The sequence below is a fragment of the Labeo rohita genome, chromosome 20, assembly GCF_022985175.1.
Source record: "Labeo rohita strain BAU-BD-2019 chromosome 20, IGBB_LRoh.1.0, whole genome shotgun sequence".
NCBI classification, from domain to species: Eukaryota; Metazoa; Chordata; class Actinopteri; order Cypriniformes; family Cyprinidae; genus Labeo; species Labeo rohita.
Window position 1 is genome coordinate 21,278,618 of NC_066888.1, and position 15,980 is coordinate 21,294,597.

The 15,980-nt window shown below is 35.6% G+C and overlaps 1 protein-coding gene across 1 annotated transcript in view; it reads right to left on the reverse strand.

Annotated features, from left to right (window-relative positions):
- The window catches only part of nbas (NBAS subunit of NRZ tethering complex), a 218,895-nt gene that overhangs the window by 27,811 nt on the left and 175,104 nt on the right, over positions 1–15,980 (reverse strand). Inside the window, 1 exon segment of the mRNA XM_051138331.1 lies at positions 1,512–1,651. Coding sequence (XP_050994288.1) covers positions 1,512–1,651 — 140 coding nt within the window.

Here is a 15,980-nt window from a genome sequence, read left to right on the forward strand (position 1 = left end):
GATAGATAAATGCACTTTCTTGGACTTCAAAATCTCAACAGCCATTCACTGTCATTATAATTCTCGGAAGAGCCAGGACATTTTTTTAATATAACTCTGATTGTATTCATCTGAAAGAAGATCATATACAAGGAATAGTTAAAGAGTAGTTCAAACAAAAATGAAAATTCTTTCATCATTTACTCACCCCTGTGTCATTCTGAAACTGTATGACTTTCTTTCTTCTGTGCAACAACAAAGATGTTTTAAAGAATGCTGGTAACCAGCTCTGGTGACTGACTTCCATTGTATAAACAAAAAAGTAATTATCTTTTATGTTCCACAGAAGAAAGAAAGTCATAAACGTTTGAAACAACTTAAAGGTGAGTAAATGACAACAGAAGTATCCCTTCAAGATTCTACAAGCGAAGGCTCTGCTGAATGAAACCTGCAAATCTCTAATGGGAAAAACATTAGAGATGCTTTAAAAGGATCATGGTGTGGTCAGTGTCATATCTTCTAAGAAAAGGCTGCCACCCAGAGCTCTGCGGTGTGTCGATTTAAATTGATTTCCATTCGGATGGCCTTTTCTGGGACTTACTAAAGCAAGACAGAATGAGGAGCGACAAGACAGGTGTTCAGGAGACAGCAAATGTGCCATCTGAATCTTAAGTGATGATACACACACCCGGTGCACTGCGTGATCACAAATGGCACACATGGTCAACCTGTGAACTTCTGTGAATACATGAATGTATAGTCAAGCTCTCTTTTATCCTCTCTACATTTGGCTCCCTATCGCACTCACCTTTTGTTTAAATGCCAAAGAGCATAATTACAAACACACACAAACTCATATTAACACACACACACACAAACGCTCTGTGTTCTTCTCTAAGAATGTTAATTCAAAACTCTTCACGAAAACAAAAAGCCTCAAGCTATTTGAAAACGTGGCACAATGCATAATCAGCCAGCTTATATTCTCTGTTTCTGTCTATTGATTCAGATACATAACGGCTCTCCGATCAACAACGCACATTCTGGCAGCCACGACTTTAACCTCAAAAACTCATTCAGTTATATAATGCACAACAATTTACCTCATCAAATCTACAATCACACTTAATGGTCTAATAGCACTCCAATTCAAAGACATTTAATGAGAAAGCAGCTTGATTTTTATACATATTGATGAATATTTCTGAAAGAAAATGACGGAGAACAACAGAAATTCATAAGGATATTATTTAAAAAGAAAAAATAGAGCTTGTTGTATAGTGATTGCAGGGCAAAAATGATTGGTTTTTGATTGGCCAGTCATAGCATTTGGACCACTAAACTGTATATTTGACTCCTGTCCCTGGCAACCACTCTCGTTCTTAAATAAATTATATTTAATTGTACGTTGTTTCAGCTGGTTATTATTTAAAAATCAACACTTGCAGGATGTTATTATTTTGTGACAGTGACCATTAATCAATTTTTATAAGTGAATATGGAAAAATCAAGTGTCAACACCAAAGTCTTACCTGCTCTTGTCAGTCACCGGTGGCCACGCCTGTAGGAGGAGCATAAGGTGTTGAAACTCCTCCCATTTATTGCTGGACTCCAACAGTTCCAGAAACAACGAGTTTCGCTTTTCCTCATTTTCAACATCTTTCATCTCACACTGAAAAAAGGAGGGAAGCAGAGAGAGAGAGTTGCACGTTTTTTGTACTTTTTGCAGGGGAAATAAAAATTTATATAATTAAAACAAAAGGGAAAAAGAATAAAGAGCTGTTAAGTCATGACGTCTTTTGAAGACCAATTCAGAATGCAAATTTGACAAAGGTTCCCTCTGGAATGACTAATGAGTTTTTAAAACAGCGTTTTATGAGTCAAATCTGTGGTTAACAGTACTTGAACAGACTTTCACATTTTACATATTGTTTCTAAAACTTTAGTTATGCAAAACCATATTTCAAATGTTAATCTTAAAAAAGCTATTTTAAAACAACTTAGTACATAAATACATCTACAAAATGCCTGACAAATTCAATAACTGGTGTAGTCATTACACAGCAAAAAAGTGATAGCTTTCAATTATACTGTAATGTTGAATAGCTATAGTAAATGGGAAATATTAGGAAAAAAAGAACAATATCCTATATACATCAGTAATATTGTTATCAGACAGTGATATTCATCTTCAGTCATAAAAAAGATGCCATTAAACAAATATACTGTCCTAGTTGTTTCTACATTAATTTGAAGATTGAATGTGAAATTATTGCAAGATAAAAGTATATTTAAGAACTTTAATGTTAGGTGGGATTAATCGTGATTATTCCTGATAAATTTTAGAAAAAATGTGTGATTAACTAGTTTTTCTCTTTTTTTTAATGGTTGACAGTACTAATATACAGTGCCTTGCAAAAGTATTCATACCCCTTCATTTTTTTCACATTTTGTTGTTGCTGCCTTATGTTAAACTGCTTTAAATTCCTTTTTTTCCCACATCAATCTATACCCCATGCACCATAATTACAAAGCGAAAACAGAATTGTCACAACTTTGTAAATGTATTAAAAAAAAAAACAAAAAAAAAAAACACGGAAATAAGTACATTGCATAAGTATTCATACCCTTAACTCAGTAACTTAGTCTTTTTGAGTATGATGCGACAAGCTTTGTAAATCAGCATTTGGCAATTATCTGCCATTATTGTCCTCACCTCTTCACCTCTCAGGCTCTGTGAGCTTGGATGGGGGCAGATGCACATTTACAGGTTTCTCCAGGAAGTTTTTAGTGGGTTCAAGCCCAGACTCTGGTTGGACAATTCAATGACATTCACAGAGTTGTCTATAAGCCACTCTTTCTGTGTGGCTAGCGTCATTGTCCGTGACCCTACTGCCCAGTCTAAGGTTCTGAATGCTTTGGACTAGGTTTTTATTAAGGCTATCTCTATATTTTGCTGTGTTTAGCTTTCCTTTTACTTCAGTCTCAAAGATTTTTACTGTATGTCGCCCAGTCCCTGCTGCTGAAAAACAGCCCCACAGCATGAGGCTACTACCACCACACTTTACTGTTGGGATGGCACTCTCCAGATAATGAGTAGTGCCTGGTTTCCTCTATACATGATGCTTGGAATTGAGGCTCATCAGACCAGAAAATCCTGTTTCTCACAATCTGAAGGATTGTGTTTGTGAGAGACCAACTGTGTTTTCATGTGACTTCACTGAAGAGAGGATTGAGTTTTGCCAGACTGCCATAAAGCCCAGATCAGTGGAGTGATGCAATGACGTTGGTCCTTCTGTAGGTTTCTCCCATCTTCACATATGATCATGGACTCAACTAGAGGGACCATCAGGATCTTGGTCACCACTCTAACCAAAGCCCTTCTCCAGGAGGAGTCCTGGCTGTTTCAAACTTCTTCCATTAAGATTAACGGAGACTACATGCTTCTGTGACTCTACTTCCCCAGATCTGTGGCTTGATGCAATCTGTTTCAGAGCTCTACAGGCAGTTTTTTTTTTAAAACCTCAAGACTTGTTTTTTGCTCTAATATGCATTTTCAGCTGTTAGACCTTTTATTAAGACGTGCATGCTTTTCCAGATCATACCCATTCAATTGAATTTGCCACAGGTTAACTCCACTCAAAGTGTAGTAACATCTACAAGCAATATGAATGCTCCTGAGCTAAATTTCAACCGTCCCAGATAAGGGTATGAATACTTATGCAATGGAATCATTTAAGTTTTTAATTTTTAATAAATGTGCAAAGACGTTAAAAACTTCTTTGTTGCTGTGCCATTATGGTGCATGGAGTGGAAAAATGTGGAAAAAATTAATTTAAAGCAGTTTAACATAAGGGAGCAACATAACAAAATGTGAAAAAAAATTGCAAGGCACTGTATATATTAATATCAAAATTATACAGGAAGTTAACATTAACTACAGGCTCATTAATACTTCCTGAGGGAATCCATGGCTTGAAAATGCTAATTCTCTCCTTGGCTTTTAGGACTGTGAACTGAACAGCTACATACCAAGCACAAGACTAAAATGCATGACCATACAGTAAATATGCAAATCTTTGAGACTGAAGGCAGAAGATAAAGTATTTGGCTTATCAGCTAATCATAAGCCAAGACTAAATCTGTGAGAGGCAGAACATCTTTCAGGCTACAGCACTAAAAGGTAAATACAGCATGTTTACAGATGGAGAGAGCTGGCAGGAGAACGCACAAATAGCAGAAGGGCTAAACATGAAAAGACAAAGCAATCGAGATGGAAGGAGAAGGAGAGAGGGCTTGAAACAGCTCGACTAGCACACACACACACACACACACACACACACACACAAAGAACGCAATGACTTCTATGGCAAAAGGAGTGAATTCTCCCCTGTGGTGACTCTTATTCTTGTTCTCCTCCAAAAGAGGGAGGCGGAGAGAGAAAGTAATTAATTTCCCGTCAGTGCAACGGGAGCGCAATTTAACAGCTGAGAAAATGTCTGATTTCTGAGGGGAAAAACAAAAAAGAAGTCAAAAGAGCCATTCCATGCCATGGTACCAGCATGCTCCAAGAAATGACAGAAAATAGCTGAAATCTCAAGGGGGCAAAAAAACAGATCAAAATGACTGTGGGGAAGGATTTAGTTAGACTAAAACTAAAGAATATGGCAACTGATTTGTTTTGCCATTGTGGTGAAGATCATAAAACACATGTAATATCCATCCATATGTGCCTATCCACAGGCCAGTAACACCATGTCCATTTAAACAAACACTTTTTTTGAAATGTTCCTCAAATTTGTGAGCCAAGTAGACTATAAATGCAACTTAAAATGCAAAACCAAAACAAAACAAAACAACCTAACACAGGACAAGTGGATTAGAGAATGGATGATAAAATAAAATAAAAACATGCAATTTTCTGAAACAAAATATATACAACTTTTGTGAAATTAATTTCAATCATTTAGGAACAGGCCATAATTATATACGAAATAAATGAAACGGATGCAACAATTTCATCATACTGGCATGAATGTCTCTAATTCCCACACTTCTTTTCACTCTCTCGCTGTCTCCTGTCTCACCGTTATTCACTGATGTGAAAATCAATTAAGCTGACACCTCGGCCCGAGTATTTTCAACACCGTAATTCCATTCAACCACCATCCTACACATTCAGACGATTAATAACCTGCCTATTAAACCCATTACAGCCAATCATGTTTGACCTACATTTATTATGATCTGAGGATAACCATTGAGGCAACACCTAAACGCAGCATGCATTCAGGAGACCTATCAGTCTTTCTCCTAATTGGATAAAAGGAGATGGCAAAACCAAGGCACTGCAGTTCACGGACCTCCAAGGCTCTTCAGTTTTCTATTCAAATGTTTTGGTTAGAACATAACAGCAAACACATATTAATTGGGCTGAATGGTGTTGCTTGTTCAAATGAAATACTAACACCAAAAGAGATAACAGGCTGGGGTTTTAGCAGAGAACATTGCACTTCTCTGAGGTTAAATGAGGTTATATGTCTAATACTCTGCTAAGCTTCATCGATGTCCCTGACGATGTTCTCAGTATAGATGGTGTGTTGAAAAACCTAAAGCTATTCGGTGACAAAGTATTACAACAGGTCAAATGGTTCCATTGGCCTTCTATAATTCCCCTAGGGAGACTAGTCAGTGCACACTTCGTAGAAGATATTGCTTAACTAGAAGAAACACTTGTGACATTTCTACACTTTAAAGGGGATACCAGAATCAAAATTCAGCTTTACATGGCGTTTGCATATGCGTGCCTTAGCACTGTGTGGACACAACCACCCTACAGTGACAAAAATCCATTCACTTCTTTTATTATTCCAAAAAAACCTAAACAGTCTCTATCAAGCTGTTTTGACTTTCCGAGCATTATGACATCGTACTGCTCAGGTTCTCTCCACGACCACTGATGGACTGCAGTGTTTAGGAAAATGGAAAACAAAACAAAACAAAACAAAACAAAAAAAACCTCCACCCAAAAAACAAAAAACAAACCAAAAAACAAAACCCAAAAAGCAAAGCTAAAAAAAACCCCAAAAAAAACATACCAAAACAAAAACAAAACCCCAAAAAAACTATCCAAAACAAACAAAAAACAAAACATACCAAGCTAAAAAAAAAAGAAACAGAAGAAACCAAAAAACAAAAGAAAAAAAAAACAAACCAGAACAAAACCCCCCAAAAAACTAAACAAAACCAAAACAAAACCCAAGACAAAACAAAAACTATACCAAACCAATACAAAACCTAAAAAACAAAACAAAAACTAAACCAAACCAAAATCCCTAACAAACGAAGCCAAAACAAAACAAAAACTAAACAAAAGAAAAAAAAAACTAAACCAAACAAAAAAACAAAAGAAAACAAAAACCACAAAAAACTAACAAAATCCAAACAAACCAAAAACTAAACCAAACCAAACCAAAACCCAAGACAAAACAAAAACTAAACCAAACCAATACAAAACTTAAAAAAAAAAAAAAAAAAAAAAAACTAAACCAAACCAAAACAAGACAAAAAAACTAAACCAAACCCCAAACAAACAAAACAAAAACAAACTAAAAACAAAGGAAAAAACAAAACAAAAAGGAAAGCAAAAACAAAACCCACACAAACCAAACCAAAAACCAAACCAAAACAAAAAATAAAACAAAATACAAACCCAAACTAAAAAACAGAAGAAAACAAAAACCAAAATGAAACAAAAGAAAAAGCAAACCAAACCCCCCCAACCCCCAAAAAACTAAAATGAACCTAAAACAAAACCCAAAAGTCGAAACAAAAACTAAACCAAACCAATACAAAACCTAAAAAACAAACCAAACCCTAAATAAATAAAACAAAACCAAAACAAAAACTAAACCAAACCAACCAACCAAAAAACTAAAACAAAAACTACAAAAACTACAAAAAAAAAAAAAAAAAAAAAAAAAAAATCAAAAACCAAACCAAACTAAAAAACAAAAAAACTAAAACCAAATAAAAACAACCAAACCAAATCCAAACACACACACATATGAAAAAAAAACAAAAAAATTAATTGAAAAGCCATTATTTGAATTGAACTAGGTTTAAAAAAAAAAATACATGAAAAGTACTTGGACACTTTCTGTAGAGCATGATATTTCAGCAGAGACAGCAGGCTGGGGTTTTAGCGAAGAACTTTGCACTTCTCTGAGGTGCTACTTTAAATGCCTAATGCTCTGCCAAGCTTCATCGATGTCCTTGACAACGTTCTCGGGTGTAGACGGGTCGAAAAACCCATAAGCTAATCAGTGACAAAGTCGAAGGGTTCCTGTGACCATCTTCACCTTCACTCAAATGCGGAATTCCCCTAGAGAAACTAGTCAGTGCGCACACTTAGTAGAATATATGCCCAAACCAGACGCAATGACAGCGTGTGAGAAAGGCAAAGCCAGACAGATCCACACCATAATCACCCACACACACTTCTGAGAGAAAGAACTAGAGAGACAGGGAGGTTAGAAGAGGACAAAACACGGAATAAGCGGGTCTGTTTCGCTGAACTACGTCCACGCACATCAGCGTGAGGGCAGGAGGGAAAGATGAGAATAAAATAATATGACATATCCTCCGCCCTCCCGTATCCCATCATCCTTTAAAACAGACCCCAGGGGAGACGAAGAAAGCCTGCGCTGGTGCAACCATTCTCCCTGCTTCAGAGCATCTGCCCACGCCGCCAAAAGACAATCTGCGTGTGTGTGTGGAGGGGGATCCTTAGACAAATTGAATGAGTTTCCGGCGGTGCCATCAAGCTACGCCACACTTCAAGGCGTCCGCCCACTCCAACGCTCCCCCACCTGCAGGAAATCTCCCTGCCACATGCAGACACACAACAACTGCACATTTATGGGTTAGTTCGTCCGTGTGTTTGCGCTCGAGTCCGGCAGTGTGTGACAATTCTCATATACAGTGATTTGCGGTGTTGGAACAAGTTGCTCCTTTTAACTCGGCTGGGCTCCATCGCAGCCTGTGACAGCTAATGGTTGCCTTCCCACACACATAAACATACCACTTCAACCGTGAGGAGCTTTTAGTTAAATAGCACCAAATAGTAAAAGGCTGCCTGTGGAAAGAAAAAATCGTCTTGAAGAAAACATAAAGAGCTTCTTCAGTTGTTTTGCCTCATCTATCTAAACGCAAAAAGAGCAGACAGTTAGCAAGACGGCATTGACAGTTGCGGCTCTCTGGATGCTGTAAACATCAGAGATGGCTGGCTGGTAATTACCAGCCTTTAACTGGACAGAACAAGAGCGGGTCCCTTTTGTTTTACGGCACGCTCGTACTTCAATGGCTACAAAGCTTCTAATCTGTCAGGCTGGCGCTGGGAAGGAGACAGGAAGTACTGTTGCTGAGGAGGAGATGGATCTCTATTGATCACTGTAGTATTTAGGCACAATAAGTGCAGTGTGACAAGCCGAATCCGCTTGTGCTTGTGACTGTCGTTATATTTAGACATGCTAGCTAGCCCAAATGTACTTGTGGGCTTATGAATAGGTTTTCACATCAATGCATAGGCATAAAGAATTGGACACGCACGTGGACACGCACGCATTCACAAACTGTCTAAGCTTCCCGTGTTGCTGAGGGGCAAATTGATCTGAGAGGCAACAGACAGCCACTCATCAGAAGGAGCAAAAGAGAAGTAAAAAAGGTGGGTGTAAAGAGAATTCCAGGGTATAAACACCAGCTCTGTTTTTTTCTGAAAGGAAGAGTACAGAGGAGATCTCTCTATCAGAGAGAAAACGGCTGAAGACGGGCAGCTGCACACAACTCCCACGTTAGCCTGTGCCAGTTAATTCTGATTGGTCTGTAGAGCTTTCCAGTCATGCTAAAATACATCTTGACAATGACGAGTTGAACAGCTATGATGAGTTTAATTGATAGATAGAGTGATAGATAGAACTATAGATAGAATGATATAGATGAACAGAACAAATAATAGACAGAAATAGAATGAGTATGACTAATAGACAGAAACAGAATGATAGATAGAAATAGAACAATACATAGAATGATAGATAAGATGACAGACACAGACAAACAGAAATATAAAGAGAACGACAGACTGACAGACAGAATAATCAGACAGAAATCATAGACAAAAGGATATACAGAGGGATAGAATGAATGATAGAACGAATGATAGACATATAGACAGATAGATAGATAGATAGACAGACATAGTTAGAATGATCGAATGATTGAACAATAGACATAACGATAGAATGATATAATATATTGATAAATAGAACGATCAAATGATCGAATGATAGATAGATAGACATAGATAAACAGATAGATAGAAAGATGATAGAACAATATCGAATGAATGATAGAACATGATAGATCAAACAAACTATCAAACAAATGACTGACAGAACGACAGACATAGAACAAACGATAGATATAGAACGATACAGAATGAACAATAAATAGAATGATAGATAAAGTGATCAAATGATCAAACAAATGATTGATAGAACAATAGTTTAGATAGATACATAGATAGATAGACAGAACGATCGAATGATCGATAGATACATAAAAAGATGACAGATAGAACTATATTGAATGAATGTAGAACAATCGAATGATCAAGCGAATGATCGAACAATAGATAGACAGACACAGAATGATATAGAATGAACAAGAAATAGAATGACAGATAAAGCGATCGAATGATCAAACAAATGATCGATAGAACGATAAATTGAACATGCGATAGACAGAATGATAGAATGATAGAACGATAGATAGAAAGATAGACTGATAGGTAGACAGAACGATTAAATGATCAAATGATAGATAGATCATAGATAGAGAGATAAACAGATAGATAAAGATGATAGAACGATATCGAATGAATGATAGAACATGATAGAACAAACAAACTATTAAACAAATGACTGACAGAATGACAGGCAGATAAAACAAACAAACAAACAAACAAATGATAGATAGATAGATAGACAGACAGACATAGAACGATATAGAATGAACAATAAATAGAATGATAAAGCGATCAAATGATTAAACAAATGATCAATAGACTGAACATACGATAGACAGAATGATAGAATGATAGAACAATAGAATGAAAGACATATATAGACAGAGCGATCGATCGAAAGATAGATAGATAGATAGACAGATAGACAATTAGAAAGATGATAGACTAAATGATATCAAATTAATGTAGAACAATCAAACGATCAAAAGAATGATTGAACGATAGATAGATAGATAGACAGACAGAATGATATAGAATGAACAATAAAGCGATAGATAAAGCGATCGAATGATCAAACAAAGGATTGGTAGAACGATATACTGAACATACGATAGACAGAATGATAGAACAATCAATAGATCAGAATCAGAATCAGAATTAGCTTTATTTGCCAAGTGTGCGCAAACACACGAGGAATTTGTTGTGTTTTTTTAAGGTGCTCCTGGTACATACATGCACACATACATACATACATACATACATACATAGATATCGACTGAATGATAGAACAATCAAACAATCAAATAAACAATCGAACAAGTGACAGATAGAATGACAGATAGAACAAACAAACTAACAAACAAACGATACATAGACAGACATACATAGAACGATATAGAATGAACAATAAATAAAGATAAAGCGATCGAATGATCAAACAAGTGATCGATAGAATGATAGAACAATAGAATGACAATGATAGAACGATAGACAGAATGATAGATAGATAAATGGATAGATAGATAGATAGATACATACATACATACATAGATACATAGAACGATCAAATGATCGAGCAATCAAATGATCAACAGACAGACAGACAGACAGACAGACAGTCAGACAGAACGATCAAATTATCGAATGATAGACAGACAGACAGACTGATAGACAGACAGATAGATATAGATAGACAGATAGAACGATCGAACGATCAAATGATCGAATGATAGATAGACAGACAGACAGACAGACAGACAGACAGACAGACAGATAGATAGATAGATAGATAGACAGATAGATAGACAGACAGACAGATAAATATAGATAGACAGATAGAACGATTGAGCGATTGAACGATCAAATGATCGAATGATAGACAGACAGACAGACAGACAGACAGACAGACAGACAGACAGACAGACAGACAGACAGACAGACAGACAGACAGACAGACAGACAGACAGACAGACAGATAGATAGATAGATAGATAGATAGATAGATAGATAGATAGATAGATAGATAGATAGATAGATAGATAGATAGATAGATAGATAGATAGATAGATAGATAGACAGACAGACAGACAGACAGACAGACAGACAGACAGATAAATATAGATAGACAGATAGAACGATTGAGCGATTGAACGATCAAATGATCGACAGACAGACAGACAGACAGACAGACAGACAGACAGACAGACAGACAGACAGACAGACAGACAGACAGACAGACAGACAGACAGACAGACAGACAGACAGACAGATAGATAGATAGATAGGTAGATAGATAGAAAGACAGACAGACAGACAGACAGACAGGGAGCCTAATGCTTAGGGAGTCGGGCTTGTAACCGAAAGGTTGCGGGTTCGAGTCCCAGGTCCAGCAGGGATTGAAGGTGGGGGGAGTGAATAACCAGCACTCTCTCCACCCTCAATACCACGACTGAGACGAGTCCCCCCAACTGCTCCGGGTGTGTGTTTGTTCACTACTCACTACTGTGTGTTAAATGCAGAGCACAAATTCCGAGTATGGCTCACCATACTCGGAAACACATCACGTCTTTTCCTTTCCTTAGATAGATAGATAGAAACCGGTATCGGTTTCTTACTGGATCATTGCTGCAGCACAACACATCCTTACGTAATAACCAAAAGTGAACCTGCATATGCAAGTCCTCAGTAGTACATCCAGAGTCAGAGTGTGTATTTAGGTAGCTTACACTGGTCAAATTCAGGCCGACCCTGGTGGGATTAGATCATAAATCTTTTCAAGGCATAACTACAGACGCGTGGTACCTCTGGCCTCCAACCTGGCCAAAGTCAATTACAACGCTCAGCAATTTTCTGAGACTGATCTCAGTCCGTGCCATCGGCCAAGAAAACAGCCGAAAAAGAAAACGAGAGAGAACAGATATCTAAGAGCTCGAGCAAACAAGGCAGACGTGGCTCATATAAAACCAGACATTTCATCTTCCTCTGATTTCCTCTCCATAACACCACTCTGAAGAGTATGTGCAGACAGAATACCAGGAAATGAATAATAAATAGCTTATGCATAATGAATAAATTAAGGCCATCCTGAGCTCAGAGCAGGGAGGAGATGCAGGAGATGAGCCCTTAAAAGGGATTACACTCCATAATTAACATCTTGTTTTTCTATTTATCAAACGAAAGAGATTCGTGGTGGAACTGTGTAAACCTCAGACCCTGCCGGGTCGTGGACTGAGGATGAAACAGTCAGGATGAGGAAATACTCCACTGGGCCTGAACATCAGAGGAAGGGTGAACCACACGATGACTGCAAAACTCATAATACAGGTTCAGTTTGAGGTCTACAAACATCTTCCAGTGAAAAACAGACAGAAATCCTAATGCACCTCTGAAGGGCTTTAACTCCTGGATGTCTTCTGCAACACACCTATGAATAACCTGCAGAAGTACCTTTATTAGACCAGTATGAATTTACATGCTAAATTGGTTTATTCTGGTTTATGCTGTATAGTGCTAGTCAGGTGCAGATGTAACTTATAACCAGTATAGAAATGGTTTTGAACAGCAAAAAAAACAGCATTCAAAGCACAACCAAAGAAAAGATGTTGCTAATTTAGCTGTTAATTATTAAACATGTAGTTGCTAATATTAATAATAATAATAACGATATTAAAGTGTGCAAATCATAAACTGTGTAATTTATATGATGATAAATAATAATACTAATAAGAATTATTATTATTATATAACAGGCAACTAATGCACCCTTAAAGCTTATGGAAATGTGTAAATTGTGTAATACACTTATTAATAATTATTATTAATAAAGAAATTAATATTAGATATTACTGTTTATTTAAAAACAAATGAATAAATGGATTTTATTATTAAAATAATAATAATTATTATTCTCAATATTATTTATTATAATTATCTAACAAATAATAATTATTATTATTCTCAATATTATTTATTATAATTATCTAACAAATAATAATTATTATTATTAATATTAAAGAAATTAATATTAGATATTAATGTTTTTTTTTAAACAAATGAAAACATGTATTTTAATAATAATTATTATTATAATAATTATAAATATAATTAGTATTAGCATTAAATTAGCAAATTAAGGCATCCTTAAATAACAGAAATGTATCAAAGGTGTAATTCACAATAATAATAATAATAATAATAATAATAATAATAATAATAATAATAAAGTAATAATAATAATAATAATGATAATAATAATAATAATAATAATATCCATCATTATTAATACTATTATTATTATTATTATTATTAATATGATTATTATTAAATAATAAGCAACTATGATACTCTTAAAGCTAATGGAAATTTGTAAATTGTGTAATACACAAATATTAATAATAAACAAATGAGATATTAGATATTTAATTAAAAACAAATGAATACATGAATTAGAATAATAATAATAATAATAATAATAATAATAATAATAATATTAATATACTCATCATTATCATTATCATCATCATCATCTAACAAATAATAATAATATTATTATTATTATTATTATTATTATTAATTAATTATTATTATTATTATTATTATTATTATTATTATTATTAAATAATTAGCAACAAAGGTACCCTTAAAGATAACGGAAATGTATCAAATGTGTAATTCACTTACTTACACACACATTTACATTACTGGTTGTTTAAAAATAAAATACATTAATTTCATTATTCATAATGTATGATTCATGATCATACATAATTATAATTTAGAATGTATAGTTTTCATTTATGATTTAAATTAATATTTATATAATATAATATAATATAATGTAATAATTAATATACAAATATTGTATATTAAATGTTGTATATAATGACAATAATTTAATATTTATTTTCTTTATTATTAAATATTTTAAGCACTTAAGTTTAGGGACCACTTCTCACTGTTAACTAGTTGGTTATTAGCATGCATTACTAGCATATTGACTATTTATTAGTACTTATAAAGCACATATAAATGCCTGATTCCACATCATATTTTACCTTTTATCTTACCTTTTGCCTTAATTCTACTCCATAAACTTTGCTTTCCAAACTAACTATTAATATGCATCAAATTAGTCGTTTTTTGAGGCAAAAGTCAATAACAGTTAGTTAACAGTGAGAACTGGCCCCAAAACTAAAGTGGGACCAAAAAAACATAAATAAATAATAAGCAAACTACATATTTATACAGATATGACATAAATCAGACTCAAACTTTGGTTGCTTGCACATAAATGTGTCTAATCCTGACTGAAAATTTCTGACTGAAAGGTGCTATTATTTAATACACTGCTATTAGGCAGGAACCCATCTTGGTTTTATGGCTCAAGGGGCCTATAAGGTCAGTGTTGAGTACAACTCACTCCTTTCATTCACTGAAGATGGAGTGATGTCGCAGGAGGGATGAAAGACAGTGTGGAAATGGTGAGCGGATAGAAAGGAGGACTGGGAGAGGGGAGGGCGGAGGGGAGGGGAGGAAGAAGTGTCAAGACTGGCCTTTGGAAGGAGTATAAAATGTCTTATTAATATTCATTGACCTACTGCCTAACTTCCACCGCTTCCCCTGTGCCCTGCCTAAGAAGTGATAGAGGTCGTTCGGTTTAAAAAGACAGGAGAGGAAGGGATGGGGAGGAGAGAATCAAGAGACATAAAAGCAGGAGCCAATCAAGAAAACCCGGCGGTTAGAACAACTGAACCTCTGTAACCATAAGAGGGAGATTTTCAGGTAATGTGGACACAAACCCACACGCACCACATCCTTTTTTTGCTCTGTACAAAGACGGCGGCTCCCGGCTGGAGGGCCCTTGAGTTTCCAAAGAATGATACTCCAGGGCGTAATCTCCGTACCTCTTCAGCGGCCTGTGATGTGCGCTCTAGCATGGCGCTGCATGCTTATGTCAGTGAATGCATGATGTGTGTGCCGGTGCAGAAGTGTGTGTCAGCATGACTGCACGTGAAAGCCGAAGGGATCTGATGTCTGTGGATCTGTTTGGAGCTTTGCTTCTGAGAGTTTACAAAGATGATGCAGCAAGAATATAAAAAGAAGGTCTGGCAGCTGCAGTCTACGAGCTGGATCTGGTGATACGGGACATACAGAAATTTTCCCGCACTGAAAACACAGAGTTAACCTAAATGACCACTGTATATGAAATACTGACAGCTATTTTTATAAGCCTAATCTCAATGCATTGGGTTACACAAACTATGTAATGTGAACCACACTTACAAAACAAGGCGATACCAATCAGATTAAAGCAGCAATGAAATGCGAGCTAGCTTTTAGCTTAATTTAAATAGTCCTGACAGAAACTAGCTAAAAATATCAAACACAAGTAATGTTTGTCCAATAAATTTGAAGGGAAAGATGCATGGCGAACCTGACACTTGCTTGCAAAAACCGTTAGGCTTATTTGAGATCTGGACTATCATTTGGACTAACTTGTTTGAACTTTCCGTAAGCTTTTAAATTAGTGTGGTCAAATTGATTAAACGCGATTAATCGCATCTAAAACTTTGTGTTTACATAATATATGTGTGCGTACTGTATATATTTATATGTACATATAAACACACACACACACGTATATATTTAAAGGAGAAGTCCACTTCCAGAACAAAAATTTACAGATAATGTACTCACC